This window comes from Panthera onca, chromosome B3 (assembly GCF_046562875.1).
Source record: "Panthera onca isolate mPanOnc1 chromosome B3, mPanOnc1 haplotype 2, whole genome shotgun sequence".
NCBI lineage: Eukaryota > Metazoa > Chordata > Mammalia > Carnivora > Felidae > Panthera > Panthera onca.
Genome location: NC_138344.1, coordinates 94,510,110 through 94,535,200, shown reverse-complemented (window position 1 = coordinate 94,535,200; position 25,091 = coordinate 94,510,110). Strand labels below are relative to the sequence as shown.

Here is a 25,091-nt window from a genome sequence, read left to right as displayed (position 1 = left end):
CTCAGAGTCCCCTTAAAGTTTATTGCAGAGCTGGTTTAGTGGTCACAAACTCATTTAGCTTTTGTTTAGGAAAATTTTTATCTCTCCTTCTATTTTGAATGACAGCTTTGCTGGATAAAGAATTCTTGGCTGCATATTTTTCTGATTCAGCACACTGAATATATCCCGCCACTCCTTTCTGGCCTGCCAAGTTTCTGTGGATAGGTCTGCTGCGAACCTGATCTGTCTTCTCTTGTAGGTTAGGGACTTTTTTTCACTTGCTGCATTCATGATTCTCTCCTTGCCTGAGTATTTTGTGAATTTGACTATGATATGCCTCGTTGATGGTCGTTTTTTTTATTGAATCTAATGGAGGTCCTCTGTGCTGCCTGGATTTTGATGTCTGTGTCTTTCTCCAGGTTAGGAGTTTTCTGCTATGATTTGCTCACATAACCCTTCTACCCCTATTTCTCTCTCTTCCTCTTCTGGGACCTCTGTGCTTCTGATGTTGTTCCTTTTTAATGAGTCACTGATTTCTTTAATTCTTAAATCTTAAATTCTCTTTTGCCTTCGTCTCCTTTTTTTCTGCTTCATTATTCTGTATAAGTTTGTCCTCTATATCGCCGATTCTCTGTTCTGCCTCATCCATCCTTACTGCATCCATCTGTGATTGCAGCTCAGTTATAGCATTTTTAATTTCATTCTGGCTACTTTTTACTTCTTTTATCTATGCAGAGAGGGATTCTAATCTATTTTCAACTCCAGCTAGTATTCTTATTATTGTCTAAATTCTGGTACAGACATCTTGCTTATATCTGTGTTGGTTAAATCCCTGGCTGTCGTTTCTTCATGCTCTTTCTTTTGGAGTGAATTCCTTCATTTTGTCATTTTGAGGGTGAAAAGGAATTAATGAGGTAGAAAAATTAAAATAAAAAATTAAGATTAAAAAATATTAAAATCAAAAGACTAAAAACACACCCCCACACACAAATCGAATAGTGGTGCTAGATCCTAGGTGTGTTTTGGTCTGGGTGTTGAAAGTGGTTTGACAGATTAGAGAAAAAAAAGGTGGGGGGGAAGAAAAAAAAAATCTTTTGAGAATTTGAAAAAATGAATACACTGAAGTAGACTAAAATGAGATGGTGGGAGTAAAATAGAATTTGAAAAAGTGTAAATAAAAGCAAAAAATATAGTAAAAAAATATTTTTAATAAAAATTAAAAATAAAAATTATTTTTTCTTTTTTTTATTCAAGATTAAGAAAAGAAACAAAAAAGAGAAAAAGAGAAAGAGAAACTAGGCAAAAAAAGGAAATCATTTGAAATTTTGAAAAAGTGAATACACTGTAGTAGACTAAAATAAAATGATTGAAGTAAAATAGAATTTGAAAAAATTTACATAAAAGCAAAAAATGTAGTAAAAACATTAAAGAAAAATATTTTAATAGAAATTGAAAGTAAAAATGGAGTTTTTCTCTTTCTGCATTCAAGAATAAGAAAAGAAACAGAAAATAGAAAAAGGAAAAAAAAGGAAATCGTTTGAAAATTTGAAAAGGCGAATACACTAAAGTAGACTAAACATGATGGAAGTAAAATAGAATTTGAAACAATTTACACAAAAGTAAAAAATATAGTAAAAAATTAAAAATATTTTTAATAAAAAGTGAAAATAAAAATTAATTTTTTCTCTTTCTGTATTCAAGAAAAAGAAGTGTAAAAGAGAAAAAAAAATAAAGAAAATTGAATAGATGGACCTGCTAACAGATTGAAGTTGGACTGAAATTACTTCATTTTCTCCTAGAAGTAAGACTATGTAGTGCTTTATAGTCCATAAACTAAGTAGGTGGTGAGACTTGTGTCCTTGAAGAGCCAGGTTGGCCCAGCTGGGCGGGGCTCAGTGTAAGTGCTCCGTTCTCCACTAGATGGCGCTGCTAGCCGACTGGGGTGGAGCATTGTGGTGCTGAAAGATGCGTATGCGCATGTGCGGGAGCAGTGAAAAATGGCGTCACACAGGTACTCAGCCTCTGGTTTCAGAATTCTCATCTCCCGGATCAGCAATTGCGCACCCGTCCTCTGTCTTCAGCTTTCATCCATTCCCCCACTTTTTCACTTTCCATGACCAGGCCCCAGGCAGTACCTCTCTCCAGAGTTTTGTCTCAGATCCGGCTGTTTTCCCTGGTCCCTTACTTCTGAGGGACTGCGGCTTTGACCCGTTCTGCCCTTTTGCGGGAGAGTCTCACCGAGCAGTTGCTGAATGAGCAATGGCCGAAGGCCGGCTACACCCAGGAACGCTTGCTGGACCCTGCTGCTGCCGGTGCCCCGAGACTGCGTCCAGGTGCCAGCCTGCCCCCAAAAAGTTCGCGAGATAGTGTAGCAGCAGCTTTTCGGTGATTATGGAAAATCACAACACACATCTGGCACCAGGCTTCACTTTTAATGACTTTGTTCTAGCACCAACAAATGTGGCCGTTTTCTGCGGTCTGCTGGGACTGGGTGGCTTCAACAGTCTCTACCAAATGCCCTTCCAGCAGTGGAACCGCTTCTCTCCGTGTGGCCTGAGAACCTCCCGGACCCCACTCTGCTCCTGGGGATTCGCCCTTCCCACCAGAGCACCACCAGGTATTGAGCTGCAGAGTTGCAGCCTTTGCGCTCCCCTTGTTTACAGTCTTAATGGAATGTAAACCCTCTCCTTTCTCCCTTTTTAGTTAAGTCCCTGCAGCTGTTTCCAATTTTCCACTTTCTCTCCAGCTGCTTTTGGGGACGAGTGCTTTTCCCGTGTTCTTCCCTCCCCCTCACCATCTCTGTCCTCTCTCTGCCCGCAAAACACCTCCCTTCCTGCAGATTTTTGCTCCCAAGTTCACTTGTCCGCGCTGCGTACCTGCTGAATTCTGTGGTTCAGGTTGTGCAGATTGTTGTGTTAATCCTCCAATCAGTTTTCTAGGTGTGTAGGATGGTTAATGTTGGTCTGGCTGTATTTCATGGACGGGAGACGCACAAAAAATTTCCATCCTGTTTTGCCATCTTCTGTTTTCCCGTTGTTGAGGTATTTTTATTGGAACTTTCATTACATAGGCATGATTGATTAAATCATTGGCCAGTGGTACTTGAACTGAATCTCTAAACTCCATCCTCTCTTCCTTCCCTGGAGATTAGGGGGTGGAATGAAATGTTCCAAACTTAAAATCAAGGCTTGATCTTTCTGGAACTATCATATCCCAAAGCTCTAGGGGCCAGCCAGAATCACTTCATTAGCATAAGTTTCCTGTGGTTGAAAGGGGCTTGTCATAAATAACAAAAGGCATTCTTATCACTCAGGAAATTCCAAGAGTTTTAGGAGCCCTGTTCTAGGAATCAAGAACTAAGATGAAATCTATATTTCCCATTACACTATAGCAATTAATAAGTTATTGCCTTATAAAAACTAATATATTACTTGCTCATTTTAAATTGTGCTTACTTACATATATTAAGATATTATTTTTATACTGAGATTGTAACTTGCATGTTAACAGGAGCCATTTTTTATTCATTTTTGTTTAATCCCCTGGTATATCATCTTGTACCCAGCAGTATCTATGAATTCTCTAAGTATTTATGTGTTTGATTGATGCAAATAATATAGGGATCTTTTGAATACATATCCTTATAGGAACATAATGCTTAGAGAAATCACATGGTAATGTCTAAACGGCTGACATTTTGAAGGTAAATTGGCTTTGGTTCAAATATGCTTAGTGTTTCTCAGTGCATAAAGAGGTTACTCACAGTCATCTCTGAATTTCAAAGTCCTCACCAGTAAGATGGGTATAATTGCAAGACCATGAAAAGGTTTGAGAGAAAGGCACACACACACACAAAGAGTTTGTCGTACACTAAAAGTAGCAATTTCACTATTTTGATTGAACAATAGAAGAATATATTTCACTGACTTAACATTCAAACTCCTGGATTTTCCCATCTAAGTATTGGATTTATTGTTATTATTATTATTATTATTATTGACAGCACAGTTTCCCCATATCTCTTTTAACAAAGAATAGCAAAGAACAGACAGGTGTTTCATTGGACAGATATTTGACTTGAGAAGAAATTACTTGAGAAGAAATGATCCTAATGTGTACATGTTTAGTAGTGACCTAAGAGTTACATAATTAGGATCATACCTACACTGAAGTTCACCAAACAGGTGACTATTTTCCTCTTTTAACTGTAGATAAACTATGCATATTTAACATTCATAGTCTGATACTCCCTTAAAGACTTAAAAAGGGCTATATCAACATTTTTTAATACTAGCTTGAAATTTTTTGTTATATATTTAAAGGTCTTTTATTATTTCTGTAAATTAAGAGTATTACTTTTTTTACAGTTCTGGTGTTCATGAGAACCTGGAAATTTTTTAAGAAATAGAGGCAAAGTTTTATTTATACACAATATTGCAAGAAATCATGGACTTATCTCTGATTCCCTTACTAAGAAATAGATACTAATACACATTTCTCTATAATTGAGTGTTTTCACAGGTTCACAGGTTACTCTTTCCAAATAAGTTAGACACTTGTATTTTGATGTAAATATTTAGAACCATTCCTACTCAGAACACTTCCCAGACATCTGGAACTAGTAGGTACAAGAATGGTAAATGCTAAAAACCTAATTAATTGCGAGCACTTTCTCCTTAACAACTTTATTCCAATCAAAATCCTTAATAACTTTAAAAGGTTATACCTTTACCTCCAGACAGCTAATATTCTACATGCACTCATCATATCTATTAATACATGGGTAGTACAGAAATTTGTTTACATGATGTACTTTGTTATATACACTACAATTTCAGTCTGGTTTGAAATCTATCATTAACATTTTTTCTTTAACCTAGCAGTTTTGTTGTAATACTTTTATGCTTTCCACAAAACATGGTTTCCATTTTTGACTTACACAAATTTGTACATGTGAATAGGCCAACGTCTGTTTTAATTGATAACTTCGATAACCAATATTTCCGAGGGAAATGCTGAGAGAGAGAGACCCAAATCATGATAAATTGGTAGTATTTGTAGTTGGAAAGAATGAAGCAGACGTTGTAGTTATGAGCCTACTCTCTGGAGTCAGAGTGCTTTGTTTGAATACTTATTCTGCTAATTTTTAGCTGGGTGACTTTACTTAACTTTTCTGTACCTCACTGTCTTCTATAAAAATGAGTACTACTATAAAAAGATAAACCATGTGAATATATTAACACAGTACCTAGAATTTAGTAAATATGCAATATCAACATATATAATTATTATTTTTATTATCATCATCCTTTAGTATATATGTAGGGAGATGGTTTTACAAGTAAACTTTTTAAATTTTTTTAACGTTTTATTTATTTTTGAGAGAGACAGAGACAGAGTGCGAGTGGGGGAGGGGCAGAGAGAGAGGGAGTCACAGAATCTGAAGCAGTCTCCAGGCTCCAAGCTGTCAGCACAGAGCCGGATGTGGGGTTCGAACTCACGGACTGTGAGATCATGACCTGAGCCGAAGTCGGACACTCAACTGACTGAGCCACCTAGGTGCCCCTGACAAGTAAACTTTTGAACCAGATAATATAATAGTGTATTTTTAGACTATAATGGTATAATTTTAGAATCATTTGTTCAGTTGGAAAAAAAACACAATTACCTATTTATTTCTCCTAAGGAATCTTCCTTAAGTGGATTTTTTTCCTCACAATATCTTTTTATTTCAGTTTCTTAAAATTAAATACTTCATAATAAAGCATACTGAATAACTCTTACACCATGAAATGCTGATTTTATCAGAATAGTGAACTTTAACTTTTTGACACCTGAAGCTTTCTTTCATCATATTTAAAGTTTTCACACAACACCATTTAATCCTAACTGTGAAGGTCTGTTCTTCTCACTGGTTATTCCAAGGAATGAAGTGCTGAGTTCATTAATAGCCAGTGGGCTTAAAGTGAACCTTCTATCACAGAAGTTTTCCACAGGCAAACGTGACTTATAATGAGTTTGCTTAGTTTCACATTTTATCACTTATTTTGAGGTTAGGGAATCACCCTGGAACCCAAGATGTTTGGGCAGTCTATTAAATAGCAGTAATGATTACTTTCATTTAGGGATGCTTTCCAACTCGGACTCTACTGAACTCTATGAAAACACACTGTTTGAAGAGATTTAACCCAACACTATCAGGTGTTTTTATAGGCTGTTAATAAATGAGTTGACTGAATTTTCTAGGTTTGGATGAATGACTCATTCACATAGAGTGAAAGTCTAAAAAATCCATTATTTGAAATAATCTAATAGGTCAGATATAGTCAAAGAATTCCCACAGAAAATCATTCATAGGAAAAGTAAATATATATTTTAGGATATTGGCCTGGTAAGTATAATTAATTACATTTTGACCTTTGCCATTTAAAAACAAATTTATAAGAAGAAAGATAAGCAGTTGCAAACACTGTTAGATACAAATACAATGAGAGTAAATGTGTATTCACTTAACATAATTGCATTTGACTCTAGTATCATTAATCTCTACTTCACTTCAGCATTTCATTCCAATGAACATAACGCTGAGCCTCTAATCACTCCAAATTTTCAACAAATTCTGTTTATTGACTACAGCTTTCTCGTTTCCTCATTCCATTGTTCTCAGTGTACTTGTTTTTAAGGTTTTCAAGTGTCCTAGTAATTCAGCCTATTGATTGACTTCCCCTATTAGTTTCCTTCTGAATCATTTCCTTCTGGAACCAACTTGGATCCCAGGAACTGTTGCTTAAACTGTGTTCTCACCATTGCCCTGTCCACTTGTCCTTTTGCCTCACTCTACCAGGTCTCCACTCATAATATCAAACTGCTTAATTTTGAAGGCTCAGAGACTTTTGTATCAGTTATCTGTTATTGTGAAGCAAATACTTAGGAGCTCAAAATAATCATATTTTATTATATCTATTTAATCCCTGGCAAGTCAAAAATTTGAAGAGAGCTTGCCTGGGCTATTCCTCTGTTTCATGTGGATTGTGGTATTATCTGGGTCATCTGATGGTATTTTGCAGGTGGCTGGGCTGGTCTGGAAGGTACAAGATGACCTCCCATATCTGGAACCTTGGTGGGGATGGCTGGAAGGCTGAGCTTAATTCTACCCTTTGTATAATCTCAGGACCTCTTGAGATGGTCTCTTTAGTAGGGTAGTTGGACTTATTTCATGGGTCAGGGCTCCCATCATAAGTATTTTAAGAGATAAAAAGTGAAATTCCCAGTCTCCTGTGGTCCAGGCCTAGAAAATGATGTAGCATTACTTTTGCTCTATTCTATTGGTCAAAGTAAGTACAGAATCTATGCAGATTTAACAGAGTAGACATAGAACCCATGCTGAATAAATATTGAAGACTTCGTGAACATCTTTACTCTTTTACATCATTTATTCATTCATTCTTTTATGTATTCAGTAATGATCTGGCACTAGCTATAATGCTGAGTACTTATGGATACAGAGAAGATACAATGATGGGGATTTTTGAGTCCCATTATAATTGAACTTATATGAACTAGATATGAACAAATAGTGTTACTATGCAGGAAATAAATACAATGATTGCTAACCATGTATTGGTAACAGTAGGAGAAATATTTTACTAATTGGTAGCCCAGGATAGGCTTTCTAAAGAAGTAAAATATAAACAATGATCATCAGAGAGCAATAGAAAGAGTGAAGGAAAGAACATCTTCAGAAGAAAGAATAAAGCCCAGAATCCAGAAAGTGCTTGTCATGCAGGAACAGGAAGGAAACCTGTTTCTGAACACAATGATTAAGATAAGAATGATTGAGAATATTGTCAGAGCCAGAACTTGCAGGACTTTGTAAGCCTGATTGACAAGTAGGGGCAAATCAATAAAGTGTTCTAAGGAGGAGAATAACAAGAGCTGATTTCTCTTGTAAAAGAACATCTGGTCAATATCAGAGAAATAGTAGAAGGTCAAAATCGGAAGCACAATGGCCTTTTAGAAGGCTATTGGAGGACATTTGCAGTAGTCTATGTAAGAGGTAATAGTAGTGGTAGTAAAGATTGGGAGAAATGTATAACCTCTGGATATATTTTGAAAGTAGAATGAATAGATAATTATGTTTTCTAATCATAGACAACACTATTGAACAAACAGATGTCATTCCTGATGTCTACTATTTAACCATGAAAACTGCAACACACATTATATATACTCCACAGAAAATGCTTTTGCTATAATAATTTATGACATCAGACTTGTCAAAAACAATATATTTTTTCAATCTAAACTCATATATTGCTAACATTTGGCACATTTTTTTACTTTATGTTCTTTGAATGTCCAAAGCCTTTAATTTTTTGTAACACAACTCTCTGGATCCATATATCTCTTTGCTTATTTATATTTATTCTCCTCTAGGAGCTTTTACTTTTCTCTAACCCCAGAAGTGATTATATTCAGGATTAAATCCAAATTTGGCTTTTTATTTGTCTTTGTTTAAGCTTATTCTGAATTATCTCAATAAAACCAGAGCTTTCAGTCAAGTCAGCATTTTGAGCTTTAGATCTGTATTTCCATTTGACTAATAGAGACATGTGATTCTGGGCATATAATAGACAAAATATTCCTCAAAATCCTTCCAGTGTAGGGACCCCTGGGTAGCTCAGTCGGTTGAGTATCCAACTTGATTTTGGCTCTGGTCCTGTTCCCACAGTTGTGAGATTGAGCCCGGCATCCAGTTCTGTGCTGGGCGTGGAGTCTGCTTAAGATTTTCTCTGTCCCTCTCCCTCTGTCCTTCTTCCACTTGCTCTCTCTCTCTTAAAAAAAAAAAAAAAAAAAAATCTTCCAATGCAAACAATCAAAAAATGCTGCAAAATTTCTAAAAAATATTATTGAAAGTATTAAAATGTTTATTTTAAAAATACAATGTCAAATTTATAAGAAAGCAGGACAATGAGGCTAATCTTGCCCCAAGGGCATTTGCTGATGTGGGAGAATTTAAGCTTCAGTTTTGATGACATTTCGAGTCGATTACAGTCTAACCAGAGTATTTCCTGGAGAAAAGTTCTACCCATAGAAGTTGGAACTCGAAGGACTATATCCATAGGATAAGAGTAAAGTAGGCGTAAACCCAGTCTACATATTCCTATTCCCGAGTGAGTGCAAAGAAACTTGTATTTGAAGTGAGCAGGGTAAGGGTGATGTGGGATCACATTATAATCACAAGTTGCCTCTTTGGAGGATTTTTAATGAAAATTCATATCACTTGGGTGATTAAAATAAAACCTCCAGCCATGAACCTAGATTAATGTGATCCTAGACATTGATATCAGTAGTTGCCTATAGACACATATCTCTCTAGAGGAAGAAATCATCATCTTAGATATTTAAAAATTCCCATATTTTTACAGGACATTGAATAGCACAGAGTCAAAATTAACCGAGAATACACAGCAACAAAATACCATCAGAGAAAACAAACAAAAAACATCTTTAAAGCCATATAGAAATATCAGATAGTATAAAATAATTACTTTGTTTAAAGAAATAAGAGACAAATCTTACTACATTTGCAAGTAATGGAAAAGTATAAAAGTAGCGGCATAACAGGTATACAAAAAAACTATGCTGGACGTTTATAAATGAAAGCTACATTATTTAAAAAAAAAAACAAAAACAAATTAACAACTCAGGCAATAACAGATGTTGGCAAGGATGCAGAGAAAGCATGCCAGTGGGAAAGAAACTGATGCAGCCACTCTGGAAAACAGTATGGAGGTTCCTCAAAAAATTGAAAATAGAACTACGCTATGACCCAGCAATTGCATTACTAGGTATTTATCCAAAAGATATAAAACTGCTGATTCTAAGGGGCACATGCACCCCATTGTTTATAGCAGCAGTATTGTCAATAGCCAAAGTATGGAAAGAACTCAAATCTCCATTGACTGATGAATGGGTAAAGAAGATATGGTATATAGAAACAATGTAATATTACTTGGCTATAAAAATAATGAAATCTTGCCATTTTAACAATGGGGATAGAACTAGAGTGTATCATGCTAAGCAGAATAATTTATTCAAAGAAAGGCAGGTATCATGTGATTTCACTCATGTTGAATTTTTTTTTTTTAATTTTTTTTTTAACATTTATTTATTTTTGAGACAGAGAGAGACGGCATGAATGGGGGAGGGGCAGAGAGAGAGGGAGACACAGAATTGGAAGCAGGCTCCAGGCTCTGAGCCATCAGCCCAGAGCCCGACGCGGGGCTCGAACTCACAGACCGTGAGATCATGACCTGAGCCGAAGTCAGACGCTTAACCAACTGAGCCACCCAGGCGCCCCTTATATGTTGAATTTAAGAAACAAAACAGATGACCATAGGGGAAAGGAAGCAAAAATAAAAACAGAGAGACAAACCATAAGATACTCTTAAATACAGAAAACGAACTGAGGGTTGTTGGTGGGGTGTTGGGTAAGGTGATGGGCTAAATGAGCAATGGTCATTAGGGAAAGCACTTGCTGGGATAAGCACTGGGTGTTGTATGTAAGTAATGAATTACTAAATTCTACTCCTGAAATCATTATCACACTATATGTTAACTAACTTGGATATAAATAAATAAATAAACAAACAAATATTAAAATAATAATAAAAACATAATGGATGGGTTTAGCAGATTAAGTAGAACTGAAGAAAGAATTAGTGCTCAGAAGAATTTATTCAAAATGCAATGCAGAAAAAGCAAGAAATAGAAAAGTTGGAAGAGGGATTAAAGACATGGAAGACAGAATGAATGAAAAAGACCTTCACGTGAGGATAGAAATAAAAAAAAAAAAAAAGGTATTATTTAAGAAATGACAATTTTCCAGAAATTTCTTAGGTGAAATATACCAAACTGAAATCAACAGATTTAAAAATCCCAGCAGGTCCCAAACTTTTAGGTACAAAGAATATCCACTTAAAATCATTATATTGAAGCTATCAAATATCAAAGGTAAAAACATTTTGAATGTACCTGGAGGAAACAAAAACAAGAACTTTAAAGTGTGAGACTTTAAGCTTACTTGTCTATAGCAGTAAAAGCCATCTGAAGACAGTAGAACTATATCCTAATATGCTAAAAGAAAATCAATGCCACCCTCTAATCCTATTATGTAAAAGGAAAATATCTTTTAAGAATAAGGCTAAAAATATATTTTCAGAAAATCAAGACCAGAAAGGTCATTAAAGATCATTCTAAATGATGTACTTGAGACAAAATTTGGAAAATGATCATGGAATTTTAAGGTATATAGTGAAAGAATGAATTAAAGGCAAATGAGCCAGCATATATCTGAATAATTCTAAAAATTAGTGCAGATATAAAATTATAATGTTCAACTGTTTTTTTTTAAAAAGAGAGAATTAAAATTAGTAGCAGCAAAAGGGTTGGAATAATCATGTAGTCCATAAATCTAAAATAAGACAAAGAAAAAAGACCACAAAACAAATAGGAAGTACAAAGCAGTTACATTTGTTGAGTACATTTGTAGTCAAATGTATCAGTGGTCAGTAAATATAAACAAAGTGTTAATTGCTGTGGGTAAAATTTAAATATTGCCAAGGTTTCTTGAAAAAATAGAATATAACTGCATGCTGTTTAAAGGAGACACTTGTAAAATATAAGGATAATGAAACTCTAAAAGTATGGAAAAGACAGCTTACAACTACTAACTAAGCAATGCCAGAGTAAGTATTAATTGAGACAAAATAGTTTTAAATAATACAACCTTAATAGAGATAAAGGAGGTTGTTTCAAAATGATAAAACCTTCAGTTTACCAATAAAATAAAGCAATTTTAAATTTGTATGTACTTAATAGCGTGGCCTCAAAATATGTAAAGCAGGGGCGCCTGGGGAGCTCGGTTGAGCCTCCAACTTTGGCTTAGGTCATGATTTCATGGTTCTTGAGTTAAACCCCAAGTCGGGCTCTGTGCTGACAACTCAGAGCCTGGAGTCCACTTCAGGTTCTGTGTCTCCCTGTCTCTCTGCCCCTCCCCCCCTCATGTTCTGTCTGTCTCCCAAAAAAATAAATGAATAAACAAATAAACATTAAAAAATATGTAGAGGAAAATGTAGAGAAAACTATAAGAAAAAATTTTAAACTATTGCCATTTTAGAAGAGCTTAATACTCTTCTAAATTAATCCAAGTAGAATAAATAGGGTAAAAGCCCAATAACTATGTAGATGATTTGGATAACTCATTTGTCAGACTTGACCCAACAAACAGTTCCACATCACACTCCTAAACTTCAGACTATTTATTCTTTGCAGGCATACACAGAACAAAAATTAGTCGTATATTGGGCTATAAATCAGGCTTCAACAAATTTCAGAAGATTGAAAACACATGGACTATTTTCTCTGACCGTGATCCAATTAAGCAAAAATCAGAACAAAGAGATAATAAAACATAACCCATATATATTTGGAAATGAAGAAACAGTTGCCTACTTGGTATCCCTACTGTCTGACTAGCAGGTGCACAAGTTCAACATGTCCACCGTACCCTAAACTACCCCTCCTGTTTTCTCTGTCTTCGTCACTGACACCGTATCCACCTCATTGTCTAAGGCATCATTTGTGGTTTCACTGACATTGCCTTAGTTCAGACTTTTAGCAATGATGTTCTCATTTTCTCTGTAACTAGACTCTTTCCTTTGAGTATGCTCCTCCTGTCTGCCCAAACATTCTTTCTAAGAAAGATCAGTTTACTCATATAAAACCTTCATTTAAAAAATTTTAAATGGACCTTGAGGATTTATGCTAAGTGAAATAAGTCAAACAGAGAAAAGCAGATACCATATGATTCCAGTTATATGTGAAATCTAACAAAAGAAACAAATGAACAAAACAGAAACAGACTCCTCATAGATAACAGAAAACAATCTGGTGTTTGCCACAGGAAAAGGTGGTGGGGATTGGATGAAATAGATGAAAGGGATTAACAGGTACAATAGAAAAAAAAATTAATGAGCCTCACTACTAACGAGATGAAATCCAAACTCCATAACATGATATTCAGAAATTCTTGACTAGAGTCCCTTCCTTTCTTTCCATCTTTATTTCCTCTGAAGCACTCATGCACCTTTTGTTCACCAGCTATGCCAATTCATTTATACTTCTATGAACACCACCTCCTCTCTACCTTCTCTTTACCTTTTGCACATATTAATCTCCTTACCTGGGATGATTGATTACCGACCTCACCATTTCCTATATATCCTGGAAGACACAGCTCGAGTATCACATTCCTTGAGATGCCTTGCCTGGTCAATCCTCATAGTGTTATTCACTTCTTTACTTTCTACCCTAGAATTGTTTTTTGTACTTCAGTTTTGTAAATCAGCTATTTAAATAGCTGCCTGTTATGTTAAATCATAAATTTCATGCAGACAGGAATTTTTTTCATTCATTAAAAAAAATTAGCACTTATGTAGGAAGAGCTCAAAAATTGAATTTATGAATAAAATTAGAACAGTAAGATAGTTTAAATATATTTGTTGAGAGAAGCAAGAAGGATGAGTCAACAGATTGGCAGCAAGAAGGGACAGCGAAAGTACAAAAAAGTATTGGAATAACATGTAAAGAATATTGGAGGGTGAACTTAGTGCATTTAGGCAGTCCTAAAACCTTTTAGTGTCTTGAAGGAAAGGATGCCAGAAAGAGTTGTATGGCTTCTATACTACACAAGAGAGTATGTACGGCTCTATACTACTCAGGAGAGTATCATATACGTCTAGTCAAGTATGTGATAGTGCTGTGCAGTGCAATCCTGAGTGGTCACAGTTTATTTGATTAAATGAATCCTGTCCTTAGTGCCTAGGAAGTAATTGTTATTTATTATAACCATCAGGAGTCATGAGGTAAAGGATTATAATTTGCATACTCTATATAATGAGAAATGTATGTATGAAAAACTTTTCAGAAATCTTTCCATCAAAAACAAAAAAGTTAGGTATCTAATGTAGCAAGTTTTAATTATATGGAAAAAATCACAATTAAGGCGGATAAATGCATCACTGCAGTGAGTTAGAAACCTCATCCACCTGTGTTATAATTTGCAAAGTTTGCTTAAGGTTTACCCATGAATATTATGAATTTTAGTCAAATGTGTTCAGACCAAATAATTTAGAACATAAATTTATAAACTTAGGTTACCTACTTTATTAAATAATAGGTAGTTCAGAAGCTAAACTGGGAATAATTAGAATTCACTGACTTGAACCAATGACTTCGTCTGTTTCAAAGTCTCATGCTAATTTGGAGACTGCATTTTACACCTACAACATCATTTGGTTGCTGGCAGTATAAACATAGTCATGATGGTTTGTTCTGGGAAGTAGCTAAAAAAAAAAAAAAATGAACTCTGCTACTTTCACCTGCAAATGATATTTCAAGGCAGTGAATCTCATTCACTGCCCACAGTCAGTAAATGATGTTTCCCATTTCCCATCCCAAGCTAAAATTCCTGGTGTTGCTCTCCACCCACCTCTTACTCCTTACTTGTTGCTAGATGTGTTCTTAAAAATAGCTTCTTAGAATAAGAATAGTCTTTGGCTCATTGCAGACCACATGTTTTATCTGTTTTAACGTCTCTTCTGCAGATCCTCCTGCTGTGGAACCAGCGTTCCTGGAAATTCGGCAAGGACAAGACCGAAGTGTTACTATGAGCTGCCGGGTCCTGAGAGCCTATCCAATACGGGTGCTGACCTATGAGTGGCGCTTGGGCAATAAATTATTACGGACGGGTCAGTTTGACTCTCAAGAGTATACAGAATACCCGGTGAAGAGTCTTTCCAATGAAAACTATGGGGTTTATAATTGTAGCATCATTAATGAAGCTGGAGCTGGGAGATGCAGCTTTCTTGTTACAGGTAAGATTCACAATATTTTTCCCTTTCATATATTTTTTATCAAGGGATTGTAGGCTTTGTCACTATACGAATTTAAAGCATTTTTCAAATCCATGAAGCATACTATGAGCAGTTTGACTACCATAGTTAGAGCTACTCATTTCAAGCTGTTTGTTTTAGTAGTTAAGACAGTTTATATGCCTATAAAATTAGAAGTTTATGTGAATTCAAGTAGATTTGGTGAGGAGTTTGGTTATTTTGAGTGTTTAAGTAATAAAGTGACAAATCTTAACAAGGTTTTTTTAGATCACATTGCAAATACTAATACTAATACATATTTTCTTCTGCAAGTCTAAAATTGCTTGTTAACCAAGACTTGCTTTGGTTTTCTTAATAGTAGAGTGTTTTCTTCCTATTATTATTTATTTAATAACACTGAATCTTAATTTTGGTGAATCTTAATTTTGTCCTTGGCTTATCATTGGTTCACAGATATTCAGAGGGAAAGCAATAAAGTTGTATCTGGCATTTAATAAATTTTTAGAAAGACATATCAATCAAAACTTTTTTGTGCCGTTATCTTTCAATGTATTAAAAGAAATATTAACTGTATTAAATCTTATGTAAATATTTAAATTATTTTATAACCTATATACTAAGTAAATTTGTATAATTTTTGAGCTATGGGTTAGGCATACATTAAAAGGATATATTCCTTTTATTCTTTTTCAGTATTATTTAATTCTAGGGAAAGTTAGTCATAATAGTTGGAATGTTTATGCTAGTAAAAAATGAAACAGTAAATTGTTTATTACCTGAAAATCAATTGTAAATGTTTCAAACTTAGTGAAATCTTGTTCATTGGTAATGTAAATTTTTATTCATAAGTTCTTACCGATAAGAAAATTTTCTAGACATGAATCACCTTGACATATTTTTGGTTCCTGAAATATGACATTAGGTAGATAAAATGCAATGAACTAACCAAAGAATATGAAGATGTCCTCTCTTCTGGCTCTTGCCACTCTTGGTTTTACAGTCCTTTTATCAACATTCAGTTAGACTTAAAAGATTTCTACTTTTCTTAAAGTGAACTATTAAAACACGGCTCCTGGGTGGCTCAGTCACCTAAGCATCTGACTCTCCATTTCAGCTCAAGTCATGATCTCACAGTTTGTGAGATGGAGCCCTGAGTTGGGCTCAGTGCTAATAGCACAGAGCCTGCTTAAGATTCTCTCTTCCTCTCACTCCCTCTCTCTCTTTCTCTCCCCCTCTGCCCCTCCCCAGTGTTGACTTTAAATAAATAAATAAATAAATAAACAAACAAACAAACTTTTTTTTTTTTAAGTGAACTATTAAAACAAAACCAGAAATCCTTAGGACAATGCTACTTACATGATGATCTCACTCCTAATTTTTATTCCTAGGCATATTTATAAGGGAAAGAGAATGAGTCTGTTAGTCTATGGAGTAATTTAAGTGGCACAGTGTACTTTCGCTCTTAATTTACATATTATTACCCTAAATCAATAAGAATCTTTCAAAGGTTGTTGTTTTCCACATATCGGTAGAAATAGGACACCTTTTTTTCATTAACTCTCCAAAATAAAAACACTCCATAAAATTAACTACATACCTTTCTTCAAATTTTTGGACTTACATTCATTCTAATTTGTTTTCGACACTTCAGGCTAGTTTAGACAATGATGCCTTTGTAAGATTTTCATTTGTTCTCTATCATGTGACTCAAATCCTATTTTCTGAACTGGAAGACAAGCTGAGACCAGAAGGGAATACTTTTCCTAGAAGAAACCATTTCCCATTCAAGATCCATGTGATGTAGTAAATAGATTTTGATAGCTCCAGGAAGGAATAAGCCTGTTATGGGTTGCCCCCACAAGCGAATGAATAGCTCCATGAACTAATTTATTTCCAGTGTGTATTTTTTATATCTTCAAGTCAACCTCATTGTTTCAAGATTCCAATAGTTTTGAAGAAAAAAGGAAATAATTGAAATCCAAATATTGTATAATCCAGAAAAATATACATTTGACCCTTGAACAACAGAGGAGTTAGGTGCACCAACCCCCAACATGCTCAAAAATTTGCATACAGTTTTTGACTCCCCCAAAACCTAACTACTTATAGCCTACTGTTGACCAGAAGCCTGAGTATATAATCTACTGACACATATTTTGTACTATATATATATATATATATATATATATATATATATTATATACTATATTTTTAAAGTAAGCTGGAGAAAAGAAAATGTTATTGGGGAGCCTGGATGATTCAGTCAGTTGAATGTTTGACTTCGACTCAGGTAATTATCTCTCAGTTTGTGAGTTTGAGCCCCATGTTGGACTCTGTGCTAACAGCTCAAAGCCTGGAGCCTGCTTTGGATTCTGTGTCTCCCTCTCTCAATCTCTGCCCTTCCCCTGCTCTCTCTCTCTCTCTCTCTTAAAAATAAATAAACATTAAAAATTTTTAAAAAGAAAATGTTATCAGGAAAATCATAAGAGAAAATACATTTACTGTACTTCACTATATTTATTTTTTAAAAATCTCCACGTAAAAGTGGACCCACAAAGTTCAAACCTGTGTTGTTAATGGTCAATTATATAAAGAAATCAATGATTCCTTAGAATTAGAGGTCTGGAAGGAACAATGAAAAGGCATTTGTTTCTTCTATTAAAACATATCACAATTAGTAATCCTTATGAATTTGCCACAATTCAGAACCCTTTGAAGCTATACAGAAAGGAGCTCAGGAATAGAATATACAAGGGTATGTATAATCTTTCTGCATATATTCTTTATCCACAAAGATCTTTGAAGACAATTCTGTTTACGTCCTGATAGCCAAATTAAATTAATTTTGTTATTACAACTATTTTACCAAATTCAAGATCACTCTTGTACTAGTTTTGAATGTTATACAGTCACCCGAAAGTGAACTTGATCTCACTACACATCAAAATATACAGAATTGTACTAATAGTGAATGGCAGTCCTCATATTTATAGTTACTTTAGCTCCTAGGAAAGCTAAAAATTTCACACCTCCTTTTCCCAGTTATATCATGTGTGTGTGATGTGTGTGGGAGTATAGAGGTTGATGAGTGGGGTTGTGTTTGCTGAGAAGTCAGGGTATGAGAAAGTAAGTAAAGATATTTTGGGAACAGTGAATAGCTTAGCTTGAATTGCACTGTCCATGTTAGAAAATATTAATGACAATACCACAAAATACTGTGTATTTTCATCTATTTACTAATATTATTATGGTAAAGGTAAGCATAGAGTTGTTTATTGTTTGTTTTGTGGGTTAAGTTAGCTTTGTGAACAATGGTAGGAAACTAAACACCATTTATCATGTTTTTCTGTGAAGGAATTTTTACAAGTTCCAGGAAGTATATATATACAGTTATATAAATTTAGATTTGTAAACCACTTAAGAATTGGATCAATGGAGACAATTTTAAACTCTTTTAAATGAAAACTATTAAAGGAGTAGTGTCTTTTTCAATGGGTAACAGTGGATATTTATTCTATGAGAATTTTTATTGCATAACTACAAGTTATAATTGAGCATAAAACAGCCAGTGTGTATTCTCTCTACTGATGAAAATTTTGCAATCTGGAAAATATTTAACGCTTATTTGCTGTGTACCTACTAATTTGCCAGGTATCAGAGATGACACCAGAAATAGAATAATACTCTGTCCAAGAAATCTTCCACTCTCATGTCAGTTTCTAAGTCTTCTCGGTTTTATATTTGCTTGGTATTTTGAATATATCATTTTAACAATTTTTATTCCTATTACATTTGTAAAGCCATATATTCTTTTATCTGAGATAGTATAGTTGCCTTTTATCTGATACCTGACTTTTCAGCCTCTTTCCCTTTCAATCCATTTTTCATACTGCAGGGCTTTATTTTCCTAGAAAATATATCTTACTTTTAGTGGGAAGTATCTGTGCTCTTCATTGCCTTATAGAGGTGATACATTAATTCAATGTCATGAATTTTCAAACCACTCATTAATATACCAAATGGAATATATAGAAATACATCTCTTTGAGTCCTACCAATTATTCCACACTCTAGTCAAATTAGGTCATTCTGCTTCCCACCAAATAATTACACATTTCCAAGACTTTATGCCTTTGTTCACATATTACTTTATTTTGAAATACTTGCCCTTTGTATATTCCTCTACCAGAGTAATGGCGGCCCTTGTATAAGCCTTTACCAGGGTCATTTTGACTTTTGCTCCTCAGCCAAATAGAGATGTGTAGGTTGTAATAGTGTATTATTTTACAATTCACAAATTAATTATGTATGTTACTATTTGTCAAGTATCTGAAAATATCCATAAAACTCCCAAGTAACCATGATTTGAACAAGATAGAAAATTATTACACTCAGGTTAAACCTTAAAGTATCATTGCAGGAACTAACATAATGGCTTTTCCACAAAGTCTTCAGAAATTCAGGTTTCTACCATCTTATTGCTCAATCATCATCAATAATTGGCACTTATAGCCCTAATGGCTGTTGAAGTCCCAGCTATTACCTCTACATTTCAGTGTGTTACCTCTTTTTAAGGATACTTCCTTAAAAAGTGGTAGTTTTAGATACCCTTTCTACTTGAATTTTTTTGGAAACAACTTAATTCTATTGATGTATCTGCAATAAAGGCTGTGGGTATTGATTTTATTTTAGTAAGATTAAATCACAGGATTAAATCTAGGAATTAAATCTAGGAATATTAAATTGCCTTAATTGAAAAAAATACAATGAAATTAAATGGAGATTTTCAAGGAAAACCTGGAATCTAGGTTTTATTTCTGTAATACTTAACACTGTTACTGATAGTCAACTTTTCAGGAGCCATGGCCACTGAGCCCTTAGTATAATTTAAAAAGACAAGAATAGGTTTAATCGTAGAGCTTGCAAGATATTATATTGACGAGCAATGGAATTGAGGGTACTCTGTTACTTAATGCTCCATAACCAATTACTACAAACTGAACATCTTTTGAAACAGCACATGTGTATTATCTCACAACTTCCGTGTGTTAGGAGTTCAGGTATGGTTTAGCCAGATCCTCTGTTCTGGATCTCACAAAGCTGCAATCAGAGGGTTGGCTGGAATGTTCTTATCTGAATGCTTAATTTCAGAGAGGAAGTTGAATCATGTCCAAACTTATTAAGGTTTTTGAGAGAATTAATTTCCTAATGGTTGTATGATAGAAGGCCCAAGTGTTTTGCTCCTTGTTGGCTGAGGCCAATTTCATGTCCTAGAAGATGCCTGCACATCCTAGAGACCACCCATAATTCTTTGTCATGCGGGTTTTTCCAAAATGGCTATCTACTTCATCAAGCCAGCAAGAGGAATCCCTAGCTCTAGTCAGCTAAGATGGAATCTTGTATGTCATAACAATTACTGAACTGATACCCCATCATAGTTTCTCCCCACTTTCAATGGGAAAGAATTATACACAAAGACATGAAAACCAGGGTTAAGAATCATTGGAAGTCAACTTAGGGTTTCCCTGCCACAAATACCCATTTCCTGCCACAAGGAGTATTTTTTAATTTTTTTTAATGTTTATTTATTTTTGAGGGATGGGGGAGGGGCAGAGAAAGGGAGACACAGAATCTGAAGCAGGCTCCAGGCTCCAAGCTGTCAACACAGAGCCCTATGCAGGGCTCCAACTCACGAACCGTGAGATCATGACCTAAGCCAAAGCTGGATGCTCAACCGACAGTACTGAGCCAACCAGGCACCCCAAGGAATATTTTTTAAATATAGCCTACATATGAAGGAGACTATTGTATCTAAGGCAATATTGAAAAAATCCTTCATAGTTTACCTTCTTCAGTAAACATGGCAAATAGGGTTCAACCAAGCAAAAATTTGCCTGTGATTGTTTCTTTTGCCTCTAGTTTAGAAATATTTGTGCTAGGATTCTGCACAATTTTCCTGTGATATAGTACAATATTTAGATTTACGTATTAGAACTGCTGTTTTCTCCATGTCCAGCAACAGCAGATAAGACACATAACTATAATTACATTCTAGAGGACAAATAAGGCAAAGGTGACAGTTTTTTGAAAAGGAGTACATGTTATCATTCAGTAAATGTAAAGAAATTCAGATTGACTAAGAGCTGTAATATTACCCAAAACAATATGTTGGAGGACTCTAGCATTGCTTAGTTTTGAATACGAAAGAGGAAGAAATGATAACCAAATCGCTCCAAATCAAAATATCAAAATATTTTATTCTTGTTTTCTAATGTCTGATTGAACTATATAGTAACTATATGGAAAATATATTTTATTCTACGGTAATGCATATGTTTGTTCTATTCAGCCAAATACTTGTTTATTATGAATATCTAAAAACAGGCAACATAAGATTATGGATATATCATTAACAACTACCAGGAGTAAAACAAATGAAATGATGGAAAAAATAATACCTACTAAAATTTCCTGGTGATAACTCTAAAAGGCAAGAAACTTCTATGTGAAATCAAATATTTTTCAGGGGCAGAATTCTATTAAACTTTTTAAAATTTTATTTATCATAATAGATAAACTAGTGGCCAATGTTTCAGCCAGATTATGAATTATAGTTATTTTTTAAAATATGGAGTAAGAGTGCTCCTGGGTGGCTCAGTTGGTTAAGCATCCGACTCCTGATTTCACCTCAGGTCATGATCTCATGGTTCATGAGTCCAATCCCCACATTGCGCTCTGTGCTGACAGTGCAGAGCCTGCTTGGGATTCTCTCTCTCTCCTCTCTCTGCCCCTCCCACACATTCTTCCTCTCTCTCTCTCTGTCTCAAAAATAAATAAAATTTAAAAATTTAAAAATATGGAGTAGACAATACATAATATATTCTAACAACTCTTAATGTGTACCATTCTATAGTGTATAAGCTGATTCCGCTTGTATCTTTTTCATTTCATTCTTGTGTGTGAATTTACTCTTCAGAGTAAAAAAAGTGATAGAATTCAAGCAATGCTGAAGGAAGCTAGGATTTTTAGCTCAGCAAAATGATGTATACCTCCCCTTAAAATTTCTGACATCCTGGTAATATATCAAAATGATTAAACCTTAGAAAATAAGGGTCATGTATGACAGTAAGGGTCTATTCTAGATACTTCCTAACCAAGGCTAACACCAAGCCGTCATAACATGGGCAGGCAGAATTTCGAAGTTGACTCCCACCAAGTTGGAAGAGCTTGGGAAATGCCCTAAGTTCTCCATTGTTTTCACTCCAATAAAATGTACAAAGCTAGCATACAAAAGCATCAGGTGGTCAGCTGATAACTGAACTACCTATTAGAATAAACACAACAAAATGTTACTCTTAGTTATGAATAACAGTGGTCTATTAAAAAGGAACCCTACGATAGCCCAGATGTTGGATATAGCAAAACCTAGCTATTATAAATAATTTCAAACTATTCAAGGAGAATACATAGTAAGATTTAAAGATAAATGTAGTATTTATGAGCAAATGGATAAGAAATTTCATTCAAAGGGGAAAAAAACTGTAAGAAAGAACTAAATGCAAATTCTGCAACTAAAACTCTGCAATAACTGAAATGGAAAATTACCTGGATGGGCTTAACAGTATATTGGAAAAGTTAGAACGGTCAGTGAAATTGAAGACAAATTGAAAGAACTGATACAATCTGATAGAAAAAGAAATGGAGACTAAAGAAAAGAGGCTTAAGACATGGGAGATGATACAAAATGGTCTGAAATGAGTAGAATTGAAGGTTTAAAAGACAAGAATGAGATTGGAACAAAAAAAAGTTATTCAAACCCACAGATCCAAGCATGAATCTTGGTATAGAAAGCAAGAAGAGTACAGAAAAAAACCACACTTACGTACACCATAATCGTGGAAAACCAAAGAAGGGGAAATTTTTCAAAGCAGCCACAATAAAAATGATATTCTGATGATATGCATGACAATTACCTTCTCATGAGAAACAATATGGATTAGAAGACAATAGAGCATCTCTAAATCTTTAAAATTCTTTAAAGTATTGTCAATTTATAATTTGATATGCTATTTAAAAAATAGCATCAAATGAATGTTTCTGAACAATGAAATCTAGAGAGTTAGTAGTCAGCAAAACTGTACCACAAAATATACCAAAGGATACTTTTCTTATTACAGGGAAGGTTATCAATGGAAACCAAAATCTATAAAAATAAATAGTCTTTTCTTTATGGTTTCAGACCTTACGTTTAAATCTTTCATCCATTTTGAGTTTGTTTTTATGTATGGTAAAAGACAGGGTTCAATTTCATTCTTTTGGATGTGGATATACAGTTTTCTCAACACCATTTCTCATAATGTACTTGTGGCACCCTTGAAAAGATCCGGTGACCATGTATGAGTGAGTTTATTTCCAGACTCTTAACATGTACACACACACACACACACACACACTCATACGAGGAAACTTTTAGAGGTGATGGGTGTTTATTACCTGGATTGTGGTGATGCTAACATAAGGTATACACACGTCCAAATGTACCAATTTGTATACATTAATTATGTGCAGATTTTGTATACCAATTATATCTCAATGAAGCTGGGGGGGAAATGAAATGAAGAGGATCAGATACAGTAAATAAGTGGATAAAGATAAAAGACTATCTTTCTTCTTTTTTTTCTTGTAATTTCCATAATATACAGCTATATAAACAATGGTCAGCAAATTATAGCTTGGGAACCAGCCAACTGTTTTTTTGTAGATAAAGGTTAATTGGAACATAGCCTCACTTGTTTAAGTACTGTCTATGGCTGTTTTCATGCTACAACAGAAGAGGTGAGTAGTTGTAACAACAATCATATAGCCTATAAGCCTAAAGTATTTACTGTCTAGTTCTTTAAGGAAAAGTTGCCCATCTTTGGTTTGAAACAAAATACTAACTTTATTAAATTAAGATTTAACATATTAGAACTAAAATATCACAGTAGCATAAAGGATGGGATTAATTTGAATTATATGGTTTTAAATTTATAACAATTGTAAGGTGGGAAGTGAGAAGTAAATAGGGACTTCAGATAATCATGAAATATGAAGTGTGATATATAAAGTGATCTTATATTAACTCTAAACAGAATCAGTAAGTTAAACTTGCATAGTTTTAGTCATACAGAAACTTCTAAAACATCTTCAAAAAGTGGTGCATCAAAGGAATTAAAATATACTTGAATTTCCTCTAACTATCACAGGAAAAGAGCAATAATACATGAACAATAAAATCATTGAAGGGACAAAGAAAATAAAGAGCAGGATAGTAGACATTAGCTCAATTATATCAATAATTACATTAAATGTAAATGAACTGACCACTCTAGTTAGTTGTCAGAAATCATGGGATTGGATTTTTTTTTCTAAAAAGCAAGCTGTTTACAAGGTACACCCTCCTGTCTACAGGAAAAAACAACAACAACAACAAAAAAAAAACATTAAATACAAAGACACAGAGGCAGAAAGTTAAAGAATGGAGGAACACACAACATGCAAACAGCAGACATAGGAAACATGACAAAGGTGTATTATTATTATCAGACACAGTAGACTTAAAGACATAGAACAATTTTGGGTTAAAGAGGGACATTTAAAAATAATAAAAGAAGAATTTATAGGGAAGACATAGCAGTTCTACATATGTGTATGTCTCTAATAATAGAGCTGTAAAATTCATAAATACAAAAGTGCCAGGAGAAATAGACTATTCCATAATTATAGCTGAAGATTTTAACATCTATCCATGAATAATTGATAGAATATGTACCCAGAAAATCACTGATGTTTTAGAAGATCTAAGCTATATTATCAAGCAATTTAAACTAATTGATATTTATAGATCATTATACCCAAAGTTGTAAAAGATACATTATTTCATGTACACAGGGAATGCTCAGTAAGCTAGATAATACGCTGACCAAACATTTTCCTTCTAAAATTGGGAGTAAGACAAAAATACACACTTGTACCCTCCACAAATATTATACTGCAGGTCCTTACCATTGCATTAACACAACAAGGGAAGTAAATAAAATGCGTAAAAATAAGAAAGGAAGAAATAAAAATACTTCTTTTTTTTAAAGAGTTCTCTTCCTTTTTTTTTTTTTTAAG

At 34.3% G+C, this 25,091-nt stretch overlaps 1 protein-coding gene across 1 annotated transcript in view; it reads left to right on the top strand.

Annotated features, from left to right (window-relative positions):
• The window catches only part of MDGA2 (MAM domain containing glycosylphosphatidylinositol anchor 2), an 867,659-nt gene that overhangs the window by 719,669 nt on the left and 122,899 nt on the right, over nt 1–25,091 (top strand). The window contains exon 9 of the mRNA XM_060619633.3: nt 14,649–14,918. Coding sequence (XP_060475616.1) covers nt 14,649–14,918 — 270 coding nt within the window. The remainder of the gene's footprint in view (nt 1–14,648; nt 14,919–25,091) is intronic.